The sequence below is a fragment of the Primulina tabacum genome, chromosome 9 (genome assembly GCF_025594145.1).
Source record: "Primulina tabacum isolate GXHZ01 chromosome 9, ASM2559414v2, whole genome shotgun sequence".
Taxonomy (NCBI): domain Eukaryota; kingdom Viridiplantae; phylum Streptophyta; class Magnoliopsida; order Lamiales; family Gesneriaceae; genus Primulina; species Primulina tabacum.
In genome coordinates this window covers 28,129,812-28,151,296 of record NC_134558.1, presented here as the reverse complement: position 1 = coordinate 28,151,296, position 21,485 = coordinate 28,129,812, and the positions used below count along the sequence as shown (strand labels likewise).

General features: G+C 35.2%; 1 protein-coding gene across 1 annotated transcript; it reads right to left on the bottom strand.

Moving 5' to 3' along the window:
• Positions 1–3,859: 3,859 nt before the first annotated feature.
• Positions 3,860–19,155, bottom strand: LOC142555100 (ABC transporter B family member 25, mitochondrial). Its single transcript, XM_075665773.1, has 20 exons — positions 18,712–19,155; positions 18,403–18,606; positions 18,097–18,283; positions 17,900–17,961; positions 16,704–16,747; positions 16,341–16,443; positions 16,082–16,189; positions 15,694–15,777; positions 15,534–15,594; positions 14,781–14,926; positions 14,595–14,711; positions 13,643–13,728; positions 11,635–11,723; positions 10,945–11,000; positions 10,523–10,603; positions 10,353–10,418; positions 10,174–10,266; positions 9,646–9,710; positions 4,771–4,906; positions 3,860–4,355 (listed from the first exon to the last, which is right to left on the bottom strand). The coding sequence occupies exons 1-20, from the start codon at positions 18,919–18,921 to the stop codon at positions 4,212–4,214; spliced, it is 2,142 nt and encodes a 713-aa protein (XP_075521888.1). The 5' UTR covers positions 18,922–19,155; the 3' UTR covers positions 3,860–4,211.
• Between the last annotated feature and the right edge of the window lie 2,330 nt (positions 19,156–21,485).

The window sequence follows — 21,485 nt, the reverse complement described above, 5'->3', positions numbered from 1 at the left end:
GTTTGTTGTTAGGCGACTAAGAAAGAATTTTGTATCTCATTTATTTATGGCTTCAACAATATTGTGCAAAGGAGAGATCTGTGGAATGATTTAATGTTGTTTGGGTCAAGCTGTTCTTTGCCATGGATACTATTGGGAGGCTTCAACAATGTAATTTCACCTGATAAAAAACATGGGGGATTGAGAGTGAAAAACTATGAAACTAAAAACTTTGTTGATTGTGTTACGATCTTGGATCTGATAGATTTACAGTACACGGGCTGCTTCTTTACTTGGGTGAGCCCCATGGTTTGTAGCAAGCTTGATCGTATCCCTGTTAATCAGGCTTGGTTGGCTTCTAATCTCAACGGCTATGCTGATTTCCAGCCACCTGGATGTTTTTCGTATCACACACTTTCCATCGTGTTGTTACTTGAGACACAAAAACGCAAGGTGAAGCCATTTAAGTTTCTTAACATGTGGACACTGAATGATGGGTTTTTGGACTTGGTTATGGAAAAATGGAGATTTAACGGCCATGGGACTTACCAATACAGACTCAAGCAGCTTCTTAAGGGCATGAAAAGGCCACTTCAGTCTCTCAATAGGTAGCAGTTTAGCAATATCTCGACTAGAGTTGCAAATGCTAAGAGGCAACTGGAAGATGTACAGAGGATAATGATGGATTCTAGTACTATGATAGATGACTACAAAAAGGTAATGAGGGATACCGAATTGTTAATGGAAGCAGAGAGGTTATTCATTGCTCAAAAGACGTAGATTAGTTTTCTCAAGCAAGGGTACATGTGTACTAAGTTCTTTCACAATTTGATTAAACGAAACAACAAGCGGAAGGCTATCATCGCTATTACGAACACAGCTGGTGTGACAGTGACTGATCCGGGGGAGATAGCAAATTGTTTTGTTGAGTTCTATGAAGACTTATTGGGTAACAAGGTTGAAACAGTTCCATGTGATCAAGATTTAATTAGGAAGGGGCCGTGTATCTAAGAAAGTGATTGGCCTGCGCTGACTGAGAGAGTTTCAGTTGAGGAGATTGAGAGAGCTCTACACGATATAGACAATGACAAAGCACCGGGTCGGATGGGTTTGGAGCATTTTTCTTTAAAAAAACTTGGAGCATCATCAAAATAGATATGTGTGCAGCAATCTCTGAATTCTTTGAGACAAGACGCATGCTCCAACAGTGGAACCACTCCACAATTTCTCTAGTGCCGAAAATAACAAATGCAACATCTGCTAATGATTACCAACCGATTTCTTGTTTTACGGTATTTTACTAACTTATTTCCAAAATTCTTGTTAACAGGTTATGTGGGCTGATGGGAGGCTTAGTTGATGGAGCACAAGCTGCCTTCATTAAAGAGCGCTCAATTGTGGATAATATTCATCTGGCACAAGAGTTGTTGAGGAAGTATGCTAGGAAGCGTGGGATGCCTAGATGTATGCTGGAGATAGACATTCGGAAAGCTTATGACAGAGTTGACTGGGACTTCCTTCGTGAGGTACTCTATTCTCTTAACTTCCCTAGCTTATTCAGTGATTGGATTCTGGAGTGTGTGACAACTGCGTCTTATTTGGTGGTTGTTAATGGCCAAATGCATGGTTTCTTTAATGGTAAACGTGGGTTGAGACAGGGGGATCCACTTTCACCATTGTTGTTCACACTATGCCTTGAGGTACTATCTAGATCCCTGAAGCTTATGTTCACGTCTCCTTCCTTCGATTTTCACCCGAAATGGGTAATCTTAAGATCACTCATTTAGCTTATGCCGATGATTTGCTACTCTTGTCCCGTGGAGATGTGCATAGTGTTTCTATGATTATACAGTGTTTGTTTGACTTTGGAGATATGGCAGGGCTTCGAATTAATGCACAAAAATCTAACATATTTCTGGCTAGTGTGGATGATGTTGTGAAGCAGGATATCTTGGGGATTACAGGTTTTGTCAGTGGTACACTGCCGTTCAGATATTTAGGGGTTCCTTTAGCAGCCTCTCGGTTGAAAGCATCGGATTATAGCTTACTTGTTGATTCTATTGCGAGGAAGGTTAATTCTTGGCCCAGACATTCTTTATCGTATGCAGGAAAATTGGAATTGATTCGATCAGTTGTCCAAGGGATTGAATGCTTCTGGCTTTCTATACTGCCGATACCTTCTTGTGTGATTGACTCCATCCATTCAATCTGTCGCAAGTTTGTGTGGCCGACGAAGCACCCACTGATTGCTTGGATTACGATATGCAAACCTCTAGCTGATGGGGGTCTGGGGCTCAAAGACCTCAAAGTGTGGAATAAGGCGCTAATTGCGAAGACTTTATAGAGGATTCATTTGAAAAAAGACACACTCTGGATTCAGTGGATAAACCACGTCTACAGTTGCTATGGTGGTGTGGAATTAGGGAGTTAAGAAAGATGACTCACCGCTTGTTAAGCAAATACTGAATGTTCGTGATCATCTCCTTAGTGGATTGGGTTCGGTGGATTCGGCAATAGAGAAGCTTCAATCATGGTTCGATGCACCAAATGGAATGCCTAGCGCATATGATTATTTTGTAAAAGCTAAAGGTAAGTGGCCTTGGAATACCATACTGTCCCGAGGATACATTCTTCTGAAGCACCGCATTGTGCTATGGCTTGCTTGCTCATCGCAAGTTGCTAACATGTGATAGGCTTGGGTTTGTTGAAGACAAACAATGCGTGCTTTGCCAGGAATTCGAGGAATCGAACACACACCTATTCTTCAAGTGCAGGATCTCGGAACTGATTTGAGATGGTGTGCGGCAGTGGCTAGGCATGAAGAAGATTATGGGTACCCCATCATCGATTCTGAAAGCTTTTCGAGAGACGTACAGAGGGAAGTCTACAGTGAATAGAATGAGAGTCACGGCTCTTGCAGCGACAATTTACCATGTCTGGAAACAAAGTAATGTTTAAAGCTGAAAAACCGCAGGTTGAAGGGATAATAAGGAAGATTCAGATTCACACTTACAGATGTTTACCTTCTTCCTCTGATTTGTTTTCTAGTTGGAAGTAGGTAGATTGCAGTGTTTCGATTTTATGTGTATCTCCTGAGAATGCCCAGTGTACTTATATTTGTAACTCTTTTTACCTCTTTTAATGGAATTACTTCATTTAAAAATAAAAGAGATACATATAAACTACTTCATGAATATTTTAATTTGAATTTCGAAAGTATCATTCATATCATAGGAAAACAAAAGGCTTGCATGATTTTCTGTAACAAAAAAATATCACTTAAACAGATAGTATTGAGCTCTATTTTGCAAATACTTTTAAAGAATTTTTTAATCCTTTTAAATTTAGAATAATAAACCAAATTTTAAATATTGAATTGATTTCTGGATCTGTAAATTGATTTTCAGGAAAAAAAAAGATATGATTCAACTCTAAACCACGTTCTCATAAAAACACATGAATTTGTATTATGTGTGATAAAATATTTTGATATTTTTATAGTACAAGGACATGATATTTAATTATCCATGAACACAAATGAATAATATATTTTATTTGATGTTATTTTTATCAAAAATATTATAATGTAATAACACGAGTCAATAACACTATTGTTTACCTTAAAAGAATTTTTGAACGCCGTAATTTGATTTATATCTGTTGTCGCATTATTTTACACACGTTGCGTGTGCGTCATTTTTTAGTTTTAAATGAAAATATAACATAATGATTAAGAACTGGTTTTGTATCGATACTATGAAAATAAGTCTCTTCATTCTTGTTCTTTTGCCTAGCATCCACGAACAGATCTATTTTACACACTTCCATAGACTTCGGATCCTCGGTGTACTATTCTGTCATGAATCAAAACTTAAAGAACTAAATCTAAAAGTTAATATTATTTCTGTATTGAATCAAAAATTATTACAGGATCTGAAAGTGTAGGAGGACATTTGCAGATCATAACTAATAAATATCTACCAGATTTATGCTAAGATACAACATGTATTGATGTTATTCCGCGGAGACAGAGGGGCGTAGTAAATTATGATGTGTACATAACATATACGCGAACAGACGGGATATAAATTCAAAGATGAAATAGCATGAAACCTGACATAAGTTTTTGATGATCCAGGTCTGTCAAATGAGAAGAATTTTTGACATGGAAAACCAAAGAAGATGCATACTTGCTTCCCCCATCTGTAAAAGCTAAAATGAGATGTTGGAATTCATGCCACCACTTTGATAGCCTCATCAAGGGAATCAACTGTGGCATTTTGTTGTGCCCAAAGTTGTGCATATCTCCCATTCTTCGACAAAAGGACTTCATGCGGTCCCTGTTCTATAACCCGTCCATTTTCCAAAACTACAATCTGAAATCCATTGAAGAGAACATATTAATGCCGATTGTAAAGGAAACACTAATAATGAACATGTGAGATGCATGAATTCAGCTAAGAGGAATCTAACAAGGTACCCATCATAGATTGCAAAATTACGGTAAAATATTAGGCATATAGTAAGGAGTTATCAGGGATTGGAAAATTACTCTGTCAAAATCTGTCACCCACCATTACGTCAGCGTGTTAGCACATGAGAAACCATGGGATAATTTACCATATAAATATCTTCTTATGTTTAAAACTGGGGAAACGCAAATACTCCAGCATCCCCATAGGAAAAAAAGTTTATTCTCACAAATCGGTATATTGAGTTGGGTAACAATCAACTAAAAAAAAGGTCATAAATATGTAGGTAAGTAAATAAGAATTGGTGCAGAATACGTACCTGATCACACTGCATTGCTGTTGTAAGCCTGTGAGCAATAAATATGGAAGTCCGGCCATTAGCTAGGGATTTCAATGCACTTAAAATCTCTGCTTCTGTTGTGCTGTCAAGAGCACTCGTAGCTTCATCACAGAACCTAAAGGCAAAAACGTGATTAAAAAGGAGCACTCAACATCAGTTGTGGATTCCTCATCTAAAGTTTATTTTGTGTTAATAAAGAGATATAACTCTACCAAACTCCATCACCACTAGCATTTTTTGGAAAAAAACATTGAAGTTGACATGAAACTCCAACATATAATCATTATATCATTGAATTGTTGCACAATAATATGGAGAAGATTTTGTAAATATTTTATCAATTAGTCGTGATTCGCTAAGATTGTCAAATATTGTAAATATGGTAGGATAATATTCTGATTTTGGTAGGAATATTTTTAGTCTTCCAATTTTGTGGGATTAGATTAGCTCATTGTACTCTATATAAGATGCAATTGTATCTATGAAGTAATACACAACAGTTATCTCCAAAAGCCTAATTTATTTCTGCATGGTATCAAAGCCCTAGGGTTTGGAACTCCCTTCGCCGTCTAACAGCTTGTTCGCAAACTTCGTCTTTGAAAAATGTCATCGGACTCATCCAAAAATTCGTCCTCCTCCGACGAGTCCACTGTCGAGAAATCGCCGACTACCTTTGCTCCTCTTTCCGGGAGAAATCACTGCCCACAAACTCAACCGCCACAATTATTTCCGTCAAGATTGTCATATGTGGCTGTGGAAAAATGGGTCCTCTCACTGGAGAACTTGCATCACCAAATAAGTTGGGCCCGTCAGACAAAACTTGGGTTGCTCGAAATTCAATTGTCCTCGCATGGTTTATCAATTACGTGGAGAACAGCATCAGTCCTAGCTATTTGTGGTTTCAAACAGCAAAAGAAGTCCAGAATGCTGCTCGTCAGATGTATTCTGACCTTGGAAATGCCTCACAGATTTTTGAGCTTCGATAAAAACTTAAATGCAGCAAGGTTCTAATTCCATGACACAATACTTCACGGACCTTCAAGAATTGTGGGAAGAGTTGGATCTTTTTCTGGACAACACTCAAACTTGTGCTGAATGCAGTGTCAAAATTTGTCAAAATCTTGAGAAGGAACGTGTCTTTGATTTCTTTGCAGGACTGAGTCGGGAACTCCATGATGTTCGGTGACGTATGCTTGCGCAAAATCCATTTCCATCTCCTGAGGATGCGTTTACAGAAGTTCGACGTGAAATAATGCGCCACAAAGTCATGCTTCCTTTACCAGCCACACGTGCTGCATCTGAGGTTTCTGCCTTGATCTCCAATCACGCGGGCCTGGTGCGAATTGTAAGCGTCCTAGACATACCAAAGACAAGTGTTGGAAGATCCACGGTAAACCAGCAGACGCCACAAAAACGACCCAATGGTCATGGCTTCCAAGCCCAAACAGCCTGCTTCCTCAGATATCAACGCACCTTTGACAAAGGAACAGAGAGCATATTTGAACAATATGGTCATCTTCTGCGACAGTCCTCAATCCATCTCCAAGTCGGGCTGTTGAGTCATGCTCGGTCACTCAATCTAGTAAAACCCACTCTGCCCCAAATTTTTGTGTTGCAGAATCTTGGATTGTCGATTCTAGCGCCTCTGATCACATGACAAGAGACTCTAATCTTTTTTGAACTTATACTCCGTGCCCTAAACATATCACAGTTAAAATAGCTGATGGCATATCGCAGGCATGGGTATCATTCAATTGTCTAGTGATACTATCCTTAAATCCGTCTTTCACGTTCCCTCATTTACTTGTAATCTACATTCTCTCAGTAAGCTCACTAAGGATAATAATAGTGTCCTAGATTCTTACCCTTCTCTTGCTTTTTTCAGGAACTAATATCGGTAGGATGCTAGGTTTCGCCACGGTCTTTACTACTTTGAGAAGAATCCATCAGTAGGAAGTTTTTTTTGTCAATTGTCAATTTTACGTCTGTTTCGAATATTTTAAAACTAATGTTATGACATCATAGGCTAGGCCATCCTAGTTTTTCATATTTACAACATTTGTTCCCTACATTATTCAAGGATAATAAAGATCAATTTGCTTTTATGTGATATTTGTCAAATTGCTAAGCATACACGCATTACTTACTCTCCCAAGCTTATACACCCTCGTCACCATTCTCCTTAATTCTCATTAATTCTCAGTGACATCTGAGGACCCTCACCTGTTACTACACATCTAGGGAAACATTGGTTTATAACATTTATTGATTATCACACACGAGTCACATGTGTTTACCTCCTAAAAAACAAATCTGACACCTCCACAACCTTCAAAATCTTTCATCAAATTATTCAGAACAAATTTAATACTCGCATCCGCAACCTACAAACCGATAATGGTACAAAATACTTCAATACCACTATCGGTGACTATCTGAAAGCCCATGGTATTATCCACCAAAGTTCCTGTGTAGATACTCATTAGCAAAACATGGTATACGAACGAAAGAATCGCCATCTTCTAGAGATTGTCTGCGGCCTTATGTTCACCATGAATGTTACCAAATACCTATGGAGGGATGATGTACTCACCGCTGCCTTTCTCATTAATCGCTTACTTAGCCGTCCACTTCACCTCCAGACTCCATTGTATCTCCTCCTTAAACAAGTTCCCGTCGTCCATAACTCCAGTCACCCACCACTTGAGACATTTGGGTGTCTAGCATTTCTGCATGTCCATAATCACAATCGCAGTACACTTGATCCTCAAGCCATTAGAACTCTATTTGTGGGTTATTGTCCTTCCCAAAAAGGTTACCGATGTTATTGTCCCAGCACTCGAAAGATGTATATCTCGTGTGATGTCACCTTTTTCAAGAACACAGATTTTTTCTCCCAATCTATGCTTCAGCGGGAGACATCTGATGAAGTTGGTTGGGACACTTCTCTCCTTGGTATACGATTCGACCTTACACTGGCCTCTTGTCCTGACTTATCCCTGACCAACCCTTACATACATGAAACCAACACTCCTGTGTCAGAAGCATAAGCAGAAACAGAACCAACACCACAAAAAAAAAACTATATGTCTACTCACAATGGGACAAGTCTCCCGTAATTAAAGATGTCGTGAATCTTAGCCACAGTCAAGAGCACGAACCGGTAGTAGATCCTCCGTCAGGTACCACTCATGATCTTAATGTAAATTAGAAAAAGTGTACAATCTTGCACTCAACACCTTATTTCTAACTTTGTCTCTTACTCGAATCTATCCTCATCATTTCGTGCCTTTACTTCAAAATTGTCTAGTGCCACCATTCTCAGGTCAATTCAAGAAGCTCTAAATGTTCCCGAATGGAAAGTTGCATTGCTAGAAGAAATGTGTACCCCACAACAGAATAACAAATGGAGCTTGGTATTACTGCAAGAAAAAATACTGTAGGGTGCAAATGGATGTTTACAGTCAAGTACAAAGTTGATGATTCGTCGAGAGACATAAAGCACGACTGGTGATTGCCAAGGGATTCACACAAACTTATGGTATATATTACACTGAAGCATTCGCATCTGTAGCAAAACTTAACACCGTAGAAATACTTGTGTCCTTAGCAGCCAATTTTTATCGGCCACTACATCAGTTGGACATTAAATACTTTCCTTAATAGTGAACTCAAAGAAGAAGTTTACATGAGTCAAACCCCTTGTTTTGAGGAGAAATTAGGGAGCCAAATCATATGCATACTCAACAAGTCTCTTTATGGGCTCAAACAATCCCCACGTGCCTAGTTTGATAGATTTTGAAAGTCATCAAGAACTTTGGATACTGTTAGGGGCAAGCAGAACATATACCCTTTATAAAAACACTCAGAAAAAGGGAAGATAATTTAGTTCTCACAATGTACATCGAAGATATAATTGTCACATGAGACGACGGTCAAGAAATGGAGAATGTTAAGCTGATGATTGCTAAGGAGTTTGAAGTTAAAGACCTTGGGACACTGAAGTATTTCTTGGGAATGCAAATTGCTAGGAGTAAGAAAGGGATTTCCATTTTTCAAAGAAAGTACACATTGGACCTATTGCAGGAAACTAGTATGTTAGGGTGCAGGCCAAGCCAAACGCCAGTTGAACTGGGGAATAAAAGACAAATGTTTGAGGGAAACCTAGGTAAAGGAAGCTATCAGCGATTCGTTGGGAAGTTCATCTATTTCTCACATATACATCCTGATATTACATTTGTAGTTCGCCTCGTGAATCAATACATGCACTCATTTAGAAAGTACTCCCCCCGTGTTGCCAAGTTACTTCAGCCAAGCTTAATATGTCTAAGAGCAAGTACCAGTGATTACATCATTTTGGAAAATATGACAACAAATTTGAAATATAAAACAATTATTTTCATTCTTCTGAATTCAGCAAACCAAGAACACTACAAAAAAAAAAGTTGCACTGCCTTTTTCTAAATATAAATTATGTAACCCACAGCACTCTGCTCACTCCTATGGAACAGGCACGTCTAACACTGGGTATGCATGGAAAATTTTGTTCAATTAATTACTGAAAAGGCGCAGTTAAATTCGCATGTCAAAATGTTCGCATTCGCAAATATGTAAACCACATGGAAAGTGAGGGTAATTATGATTCTCAATAAAAACCATATGATATATATGCTTCATCTTACTGCACGATTTACTAGTAGTTTAAACATTCATAATTTCTCAAAATAAATTTAATACCATTTTTAGAACCACGAGCCAAGCTACAAAAAAATAACAACAAAACCGAATGAGTGGACAGATCCATATATTTGCAGCAATGATGCTTGAGAGCTCAATATCTAAGAAGACACTTACATTATGGGAGGTGCTTTCAAGAATGCACGGGCTAGTGAAACACGTTGCTTTTCACCACCACTTAACTGCACAAGAGGACGAGGAACTTTCTAAATAGAAATCGAAAAACTGATAAAAACTCAGAGCCAGAGCATATATTAGTCTAACTGTCAAAGTCTGCTAAATTGACTATTTGTTTCCAATCACCAGGCATCTCGAATTACTGATCCATCCATCATTAGAGAATGGGCACGCAAACAGCAGACGATAATGTGAAAGATGAAATTAAAAAACCTTTCTGAAAGTAATCAGGAAGAGGATAATACAGAATTTCTGATTGACACAAACTGCAGGTTAAGAAATCAAAAGTTGCTGCAAAATATTATTTCTTCCCAAGTTATTCTTGAAATATGACTTAAGGTTATAAAAAGAATAACTATGCAAGCCGAAACTAGAAATATATGTAGTTTATAAATAAATGCATAATCAAGAGAGAATGGTTAATTTTAACAATGGATTTAGCGGGAAGGGTAAAAGTAGAAGGCATACCTTAAGCCCTCTCTCCCCGACAACAGTTGAATACTTCTCTGGAAACTTCATAATGGTGTCATGAATTGCAGCACGGCGAGCTGCGTCATACACCTGATACCAGAAAACAATTGCAACAAGTGAAGAACTTATGAAACTTGCAATCTGCCAGCTCAAAACAAATATAAATTTAAAGAAACCTCTTCCTCTGTCGCTGAAAGGCGGCCATAATGAATATTGTGAAATATGGTATCATTGAACAGTACCTGCCAGCAAAGTATAAGTCCTCCATACAAATTATAAAACCAGAAAGTTTAGAGTTTTGTGGACCTAGATGAAAAATCACCAGGAATAAACAAAAGACACTTACAGTATCTTGAGGAACAACGCCAACGGACTTTCTAAGGCTCTCGAGAGTTACCAATCGAGTATCTTGACCATCTATTTTTATCTGTCATATAGGAAGGTACTTGCACAATTGAATAAAGTCTAGGGCCCAATTTGGCGAAATAAAATATAGAAAATGTTGCAGCTCTTGTTTGACAAATAACTAGCATGATTTTATATGCTCCTTTAATTAATCCTGGTAAGTTGAAATGTATACACATTGCTATAAGCTACTAAACACAACCACCACAAATAGTCTGAGAAAAATACGCAGTGTGACAATGAAACTGAAAAAAATGGTAGCGATCTAAAATTTCATACATAAAATATCATGCAGGAAATAAATGTTAAATCTATTTATTGTATAAAAGAAGGATTCAGAAAAGGAAATGTTTGCGCTCTTACATGTCCTGAGTGGGCATCAAAAAACCTGAAGAGCAATCTAAGTATGGTAGACTTTCCTGCAAATAAGTAGCAACCAACTTATCAATCTTCTTTGAAAAAAGTAACAAGAGAAGAACTTAAAATGTAAGAATCCTGGATGAATTGACACCTGTGACAAGATATATAACAGGAAAAAGAAGAAAGAAATAGCATGTATATCACCAAGAACTGAACCTCAAACTAACTTTCATACTTGTATTCCATACTATTTGAACAATTTTACTAAAAACATTGTCAGTGTTGTACTGAACGTAGAATTTGAATAATAAAAGTTGCATGAAGGTCTCAAAACAAAACTTTCCAAAAGTCATCAAGTTAGCCCATTTTACTTCCATTCTAGGCAACAAAGAAACCATAAATTGTTTTTTTTTTATAACATCAGTATGTATGTCAGCTTTCATAGATGCTGCTGGCCCAAGGACCGAAAAACATATTCTCTCCCCAAGCAAAAACTTCAAGCAACCGAACAAGTTAATCCAAACTGATAAGAGCATGCATCAAAAGTAAAATGGAAGAATAAAAAGAAAAAAATTCAGCAACTGTATCGCTAATAACCAAACAATGAAGCACACGGAAGCCGACCATCATCAGATAATTAACCAAAAGACAGATGGTAAATTATTTACAGTCAATTTCAAACGATCTAATTACCACTGCCACTTGTTCCAACAATAGCCACACTTTTCCCTGCTGGCACAACAAATGACGTTCCATCAAGAATCTTCCTTTCTGAAAGATAACTACACAAGCAGATCATAGAAGAAATGTAAGAGATGAACATCTATGTTATTAATCACAAATATAGTGAATTAAAAAAATTCACAGAAATTGAACAAATCAGAAACTTCAAACATTAAAAGACAAAAACTAACTATAAGATAAGATATCACTGAACAGTTTTAGAGAACCCGGTCATGGTCGTTTAGAGAACCAAAGTATTAAAAGTAAAAAATTTTGTGATTTCAAGGTAAATATTTTGTGATTTAAAGAGAATACCAACATTTTAGTTTCAAACTTCTACAACAGCCATAAGAGATACTAAGCATAAAATTCTTGAATATTTCAGTGCCTAAGTACATGAAAATGCAGAAAATGTAACAATTTCCAGATTGTACCACGCACGACACTTTTAAAATCCCTAGCAAGTGAAAGGCAAATCATTAAATGTTTCAATTATGATTGCAGAAGTATAAACATAATCTTCCGTTGTTTTATGTTGTTTCAATAGTGACATGATCCCCGGAAGTTCTCCAAGAACACAAGTACGAACACTTATACATGTGCAATTGTGCATTCAACTCTAGATTACAGCAGTCAGATCTGTTTCAATCCACACGTCCTACTTCTAGCTTGTGGTATTTTTATTAGGTATAACACAAGGATCTAGAGTTTCATGTACCATTTTTGCGGGATAATATATTATTATATCCCTCTAGTTCCCATTTATGTCCGTCAAACAATTGTCTTCCCATTTATGTCCCTCATCCATTAGTTTGATTCCAGAAAATATCCGTACCATCAACTCCTCTGTGAAGGGCAGACGGAATATTCATGTGATGTGAACCCCAAATTATAATTCAACACTCCCTCTTTGAGCAGAAACAAGCCCTAGTCTCCAAATCGTCTCTTCCCCTTTGTCCAAATTCCCCTCACAGTACGACAATTTCTCTCCGACATCGAGAGTTGATTGCAAGGACCCATAGGCCATAACCCTCATTCGACCTCCACAAGTGCCTTCTCGTTGATGTTGCTTTAATTCACGATTTTGACTTTTAGTCGAACATGAATCATTATCTAGTTTATTTTTAATGTTGCAGACTTTTTTTAGGTGCTTTTTAAATTCAAATTTCCTTTAATTAATGTAGGTGTGGACATGAAATAAGGTGTCATGTCTCATAATTTTCAAGAGTTCTGCCCCATTTGTGCATGTCGATGTGTGTGTGCAAGATATCACTCCTTGAACTTTCAGTGGCTTATATATTTATAGTTGAATGTTTTTTTAGAGATTTATTTATTTTCTTCAACATGGGTGAGTTGTGTCTTCGCCAAGGCTTATATTGATAGAGAATTGTGCACCTACTTTAATCTTTTAGATTTATGTATAATATAAACCTGTAATAGACTTATAGGCATATTCTTGTATGCAAGCAAAATAGAATACTGCTGTTATGGTATACTGTAATTCTTATAGTGTTTGGTTTCTGATTCAGCAAGGTCTAGTGTGATAATTCAATACAGATTTTGTTATTTCTTGTAGTGTAAACTGTAAAGTGAAGAAATGATACTGTCATTGACCTCCGATGGCTAGACGGAGGAGATGCTTCTTTGGGGACTAAGCTTGTTTCTGCTGAAAGAGGGAGAATCGGGTTATAATTTGGTCCTTTCACGGCTCACGTGCACATCACGTGAATGTTCCGTTTACCGTTCATGGAGGAGATGACAATAGGGATATTTTCTAGAATCAGATTAACGGATGACGGACATAAATGGGAAGGCGAACGTTTGAAAGACATAATTGGGAAAAACCGGAAACTAGAGGGATATACTAATGTATTATCCCCATTCTGCAGATACGATCTTTAGATATCGTATTTTTCTACTGTGCACATACAGAATTCATTTTGACAGCAGAATGCTAACCAAAGATTATGAAGTGCACCTGAAGTGAACATCGTCAAATTCAATGCCACCCCCAGTTAATTTCAAAGGCTTGGCATTATCCATGTCCCTGATTTCAGCCTTCTCCTGGAGGATGAATCAGAAAAATTGTCAGAATTTTAAGAAATAAGTCAACCACTTGTCATCAGTGACTGAAGAGACTAACTTTATGCAGGCGAGTAAAAACACATACCACACAAGAGATTATGGCAACAATAAACATTCCCGACTACATGATGAAATTGATAATGTTCAAGGTGAAATCATCATTGCACACACAAAACTACACAAGTTAAAACAGATGAAAAAACTTTAACCCAACCTATCGAGTAGATTGAATAGATTGAATCAACACACACAGCAGCAAATCAAATTATGATCCAAACACAAAAGAATTCATGAAAAGAAAAGGAAACACACACGATATCAACGGGTAGAAGTATAGTAAGACCCTAAGTCCAATCTCACGATTTTTTACCTTCATTTGGTACCATAGCCTTAGAACATGAAAATCAAGTATATTGGAATGGAGTAACCAGAAACGCAGAACAATAAGCTTCACCAGCAAATAATTGATTTCATCTAAGCTAGCTTTCACAGAAACCTTCCAACTAATCTCTCATCAAATAGCCATGCTTCTTTGAATCACTTCTTTATTCCCAACTTCTATTAACATCTAAACTTAATATCTAGTATTGTTGGCTGAAAACCTCACTATACCATTTATGTGCATTTAGATTACACCACATAATTGTTTTAGGGTTTAATAAAGAGCCATCTTGGTTAGAGGACACACGTATTTCTCACTCAAGTGTATTGACCAAGCTGAGCTAAGAGCAACCCTTGAGGAAAGCAAAACAACAAAATTAAAAACAAAGAATGATACAATAAACAAAATTTTGAAACACTAGCAGAAAAATGGGATGGGGAACTTCCGGCCAATGAGACAATACCTCAAGTAAGTGGAACATGGCCTTCATGTCAACCAAACTTTGAATTGTTTCTCTATAGACACTTCCAAGGAAGTTGAGTGGAAGAGAAAGCTGAAACAATAGCCCGTTTACCATGACCTAGGAAGAGAAATGTTTTGTTATGGTTTTATAGTGTATCCTTTGTGACAAAAAAATTGATTTTTTTACCAAGTCTCCAACAGTCATACTGCCATTCATAATCCCATGTGAACACAAGACCATAGCTGCAGAGATTGCTGCACTGAAAATCAAACTCTGGCCAAAGTTTAAGACGGCAAGACTTCTTTGAGTTTTCAATGCAGCATCTTCATATTCTGAGAATTTATGAATTAAATTAAATTGATATCAGTAAACATTTAAACAATAAATTAGCATATAATTAGATATAATTAAACATTCTTCAACACATCAAAATTGCTGAAAATGAACCGCTTGTTATACTTCGCAATGTTTGTAAGTTAATTTGAGAAAGAAAAAAGTGTTTCAGACTATGTTTCCCTAATATATCAGCTTCATTGCACAATTAAGCCTTTGTAAATATCATCAATGAAGAATGGTTAAAGTTGCTAAACGAAACGCATAATCAACCCACAGCAGTTCCCCAGTTCAAGAGCAAACAGTTTCTGCTGAAGAGGAAAGAGTCAGTCTGACACTACACAGTAGGTTATATCACAAATACATAAGATCAAGAAACTTAGAAATGCCAAAATTTTCACACCCCTACAGAATATGCTTTATTATGATTTATGAACCCAGGTTCATTATACCTCGGAGTTCTAAGATTTAAACGGGATAAAACATCTTTTGGCAAAACATATGCATGCAATAACAAGAAGTTCTATGTTTGTTGTTTGTCAGTATAGATGTGGGAAAAAAAGCTGTCCCACCCAAAGAAAACTTTTTAAAGGGGAAAAAACTTACTTTGTAGAAACTCATCATACTTTTCAGCTTCAAAGGCCTCATTGTTAAAATACTTCACGGTCTAAAAAGAAAAAGCAGTTAATAGAAACCATGTTTTAAATTCAAGCCGCTAGCAATGAATCAAAGTGCACACCAATTTTCACGAAGATTTGAAAGCCACCTCATAGTTAATTAATGAGTCAACTGCCCGTGTACCAGCGTCGTTATCTGCTTTGTTCATTACCTTCCTGAACTTGGTTCTCCACTGCAAAATAATAAAGAAAAGCAATCTCTTAACAGTTAACAACTCAAATGGCAATATAATAAAACATCACATCAAGCATCCAAGAACTAGATCCATGTCTTTCATCGGTTACCAAGAAATCGAAGAAAGGTGGAAGAATAAAAAAACAAAAGACAAGGGATTGATACAGAAAATATTTATTATTTCCAAAGGATGGCCGTAAAATTCTTTAGCATATAGTGAACATCTCGCTGGAGACACTACAATGAGAGCAAAAACAGTCCAGACTATAATTTAGACATCAACTAATACAAAGAAAACACACCTGAGTAACAGTGAATGTGAAGATCACATATGCTGCAACAGAAAGGGAAGTAATCCATGCAAATGGTGCTCCTAATTTATATGCAAGTATACCAGATACCATTGATATCTGAAAGCCACACACTAAATCTGTTCAAAAGGTATTCAGAAACAGGTACTGGAAGCAATAAGAAAATTCTCTTACATAATTAGCAAAAGGAGTTTGTATTGCAATAAAAATAAACCAGAAGACAGAACAATAAAGAGAAAAAGGACCGCACCTCAAGTATGGTAGGCACAACATTGAAAACCATTGACGAAAGAATAAAATTTATAGCACGGCTACCACGATCAATAATTCGACTTAGGGCACCTGTTTCTCGACTACAAAGATGAGAGGTAAATGGAAGTCCATATTAAAAAAATGATTCATAACAAAGACCATAGACAGTAAGCACAACTCTAGCTCAAATAAAATGACAAAACTAGAAAACAGGAGAAAAAACCTACAAAGACCAACTATATTCAGATAATTTGAAAGCTTTAAAACCTTTCATTAAATTAATTTATGCGTCATAACCAACAAGAGTTACCGGGCACCAAATGAAAAAATATTTGGCAAGAGAAAGTTGCTGCAGAAATACCTAAGGTGATATCTCAGGTCAAGCTCATGCAAATGTGAAAAAACCTGCAGGTGGATGCATCAATAGCATAAGCCAGGAAAGCCTAAAATTTGAATCACAATTTGGAATTATCAACGGAACATTGTGATTGTAGCAAATATGTAATGGGTCAAGTCTAACCTAATTAGTTTGTAGTTGTTACATGTACATTATATCTGAGATTTTACTAGCTGCATTCTACTTGAGTAAAAATAGTTAATATACAGGCAAGTTCGGGAGTGGAGTCTTCTATACTTAACTGCCAACTGCATATCATTTGTTCCTACAAACCAAGTGCCCCCATGATATATGATAACATTATAATAGATTATTGACTGGCTCGCATGTTTGTTGATTACAATTCATAAAAGAACATATATGTCACGTGTTAGGTGGCCGATTCTGCAGTAAACTAAAATTATTTCACCGAATAATTCTATCATGTTGTGCATGTTTGTGTATGAGATAGCCCTACAGTTTGAGTTTGACACATTATTATTCTTTCTTCTCGGAATCCTAATCCTATAATACCATGTTGAAAATAGAGAGCATAGGAGAGACTGTGTTTTCTTGATAATAAATTTATAAAACAAGTCTAAATATAAGTTGGCAACCAAAAATCTTGAACAAAATATTAGAACTATAATTTATTTATGGTTAGAACCCTAATTTATATTATTAACTACAACAAATAGAAAATTTGACTGCACCTGCTTATAAACGAGTATATAACATTGTTTCTATCAAAAATGAGATATTACAATCCTGGGGCATGCTCACAATTTTGGTAGTCTCCATCACAGCTCCATTAACTGTGGAATAAAAGGATTTATGCCCATTTACTGAAGAAGGTCAAATTAAATTATGAACTGTTATGGGGCAGTGGGTGGAAAGAGCGCCAATTGGTTTGAGGGAGGCTGAAATGCGAAAGTATGCAATCAATATACAAAGGGCACCAAAAAAACATAGACCTAAAACACCCATCCCAGATATGCAATATGTCTTGACAAATGAAGTAAGAATTTGCTTAAAAACAGAAAAATCATTGCATGATTTGCGTAGACAACACTATCAAGTATCGCTATTACAAACCATTGGTGCCTAAAATTCAATTTAGATGAATGATTACTCAGTTTAAAGACGAGAATAAAATGAAGCAAGAAACCTCAGTCTTATACCTTTCTAGAAACCTGTCGAATAGTTCTCAATGCCACCTTAGAGAATATAGCAGTCCGTAGTTCTACAGCAAAAGTAAATTTGCGCAAATAAACAAAAGGCATATGTTTGACTTTAGCCATCCTTAAATCACAAATAAGCTAAGAATCTTTAAATCAAGCGTAAAAACCAATGAACTTGGAATACTGCAACGACTTACCATTAAAGGCAGCTGCCCCTGATCGAGCTATCCCATACCCAATAAGAACTGCAACTGGGGTAACAAAAAGAGCTACAGCAGATGAATTAGCAACCGTAAACTCAGTAAGAGCACTTGCATTTCCAGTGGCTGTGGTTAACCAATCGACAGCTAACTTAAACAAGAATGGAACCTGAACATTGATCACCTACAAGAGATGCAAAAATAAATCGAAGAAAAATACGAGATGGAATCGTAGAAAAATCAACCATTCGCCAAAAAATATATATATAAAAGAAAAAAAAAATGTGTACTGTTTCTAATTACTTTGGCACCAATAAGGAGAACCAGTGCAGTGATGACCCGTAGCCTGAATTCGAGATTTTCTTTCATCCATAGGTATTTCGCCAGAGTGGAAATGATTTTAGAGTCTGTAACTAGCTCCCCTGAAGCTCCAACTTTCTTCAACGGCGCTGTTGACTTTTGCTCCGTTTCCGAAGAAAACAGTGCATATCCATTTGGCGTCGAACCCTGAAAAGGCAATTCCAAAACACACAAAAACAAAAACCCTTTCAAAGAAACAAACTAAAACAACCTCAATAAAAATGGAAGATGGAAAACAATTGATATGGTTACAGGTTTTTGAGGCGGTTTCGAGGGAAAATCGGAGAGAAAAGCGTGGACTGTAAACGAGGTCGGTCTGGCGGAGCTCCATACTATGCTTTGTCTACTCGCAGATATGAAATTCCGATTGAATAAGGAAACACTTGGTAAACGATTGAGGCATCGAGAAGAAACTGGCAGATTCATGATTCTTAAACACCTCGACGCAAATGTACCCTGCATTTCTACTTTCTCCTTTTCTTCTCAATGCATTAAAGTACAAAATTACGGTAAAACAAACTTAGCCGACAATTGTTCGACGAAATGCTTTAACGTGGGCTCAGCAGAATCTTCCCGACACGCAATTCTGGCGTTCGTTGGTTTCTTTTGTTGATCGTTGATTTTTCTTCAAACACCGCTTATGTTTTTCTCTTTGTTTGCCACCTTTTAAAATCTTCGATCATAAGCACGAAATTGATCGATTTCAGGAGTTGTAATATCTAGAATTTATATATATTCTATAAAAAATTAAGAATTTATTGTATTCAACTTAAATTTTGTAAAGTTTTGAAAAGTAATTTATATTCAAATTTGATATTTAAAAACTTTATAAAGAGAAATTCAAAATGTCAATAGATTTTTAATGACTCTCTGTAATACAAGAATTAAATCCACTAAGGAGGTGTATTGGTTATAGACTTTTAATGACTTTTATGGAGTTTAAAAGTCTAGAGGTATTCAAACTAGACTTTTATATACTCCATAAAAGTTTAGTGGTATTCAATGTAAACTTTTGTAGAATTTTAAAAAGGTCATGTGGTATTCAAACTTGACTTTTAAAAACTCTACAAAAGTCTATAGGTATTCAAAATGTCAATAGACTTTTAATAACTCTATGGAATTCTATTAAGTACAAGAATTATAGTCTAAAGTACAACAATAAAATGTCAACAAAAGTCTTTGATTCAACCTAAAGATTTGGATGTACATTTAATTGAGAAATCTCTCAAATTCAATACAAACTTTCATTCTTTTCTCGTCTGTTTATTTTTCCTTTTATTTGTACTTTTTAAAAACATAATTAAAATTTAATTTTTTATTAATTATTATATAACATTTTATTTTTAATTATTTTCTTTAATTTTAGTTAATCTATATATTAAATTATTGTATAAGCAAATTCATACAGATACTATACCAAAATTTTCGGTATACCGAATCAAAAAAATCTTACATTTTAAAAAAATTTATAATTTATTGTTTTAAAATATTATATATTTTAAAATTTTTGTATATTTTTCCGGTATTTCGATATATACAAAAATTTTCAAATTGGATATCGTTACCGTACCGAAAAATTCGGTATTGTTACCGTACCGTATCGAAATCTTCGGTATACTTAAAATTCGGTAAATTCAATATTTTTTGTTATGGTAATCTCGATATACCGAAAATTCGGTATTTTTTCCCACCCCTAACAGAGCTTGTATTGGTATGTGCTATATTACACAATTTTCTTTGAAAGAAGTGTCAATTTGATGAATTTCAAATTGAACTAGATAATGAAGCACAATTGTCTTTATCAGCACAAGTTTATGAAGGTGACGACTTTGATCAGTTATTTAATACTCAAAAACAACAACGACCAAATGCTAATGCATGGAGGGATATCAAAGCCAATGGAATGTAGAACGATGTTGATCAAATTATCACTAATGATTAGATTTTTTTTATAAAAGACTACTCATTATTTTGAGTGTTCTTTTAATAAAATTTTATTATGAACTTATAAAAATATTATTCATTAATATGTTGAATTGATATAAAGAATTGAAATTTTGATTTCAATAAATTGGATAGTTCATTTGTCGTTTTTCACAAATTAAATTGATTTAACTTTTAAGTAAGTAAAATTCATTTACATTCATAAATAAAAATAATAATTTAAAATTGAAGAGATTATCTATGTCCAATAATTATTTTAAAAAAATTAATAAAAAATAAATCACAATTATAAACTACAAAATTCACATAATTCTATGAAAAAGTTTACAAAAGTCTACAAAAATCTTGAAAAAAAGTCTATAAGAGTCTATGAAATTTGTTTTACAATTTTATGAGATTCCATAAAAGTCAATAAAAATCTATCAACTCCACAAAAGTCCATTATTTAAAAAAGTCATTAAAAATCTTTGAAAGTATAGAATGAATACACCCCCCTTAAGGTATCGCAAAAAAATGTCAAAAAACGTATTTGATTCAACCTAAAGATTAAAAAATACATTTGAAAATCTCTCAAATCCACATACTCAATAAAACATTAATTTTCATTATTTTCTCATCCATATGTTTTTTTTTATTTTATTTATACTTTTTAAAAATATTTTTTTATGGCTAACAATAGTTTTAAATCAAAATTTTAATATAATTCATTTTATTTTTTAAGTTCTAGTCACAAAATCGCATAAAATTAAATCTAAAAATTTATTACACTACGTAGCAAAAAAAATGAAATATTTTATTTATCTATAAATTGAAAATAATAAATATTTTTATTTAGTAAAATTTAATTTTTTATTAATTATATAACATTTGATGTTTAATTATTTTCTATAATTTTAGTTAATCTATATCTTGGTTTTGATTATAACTCAAAATTCTTGCACATGATATTTTTTATTAACTTGAATGAATGTGTGTGTGTGCGCGGGCACGTGATCAATACATAATTTTAGAATTTTATCAACACATATATAACAATAACTATAATAAATTAAATATATTAAAATTTTATAAATTTACACTAA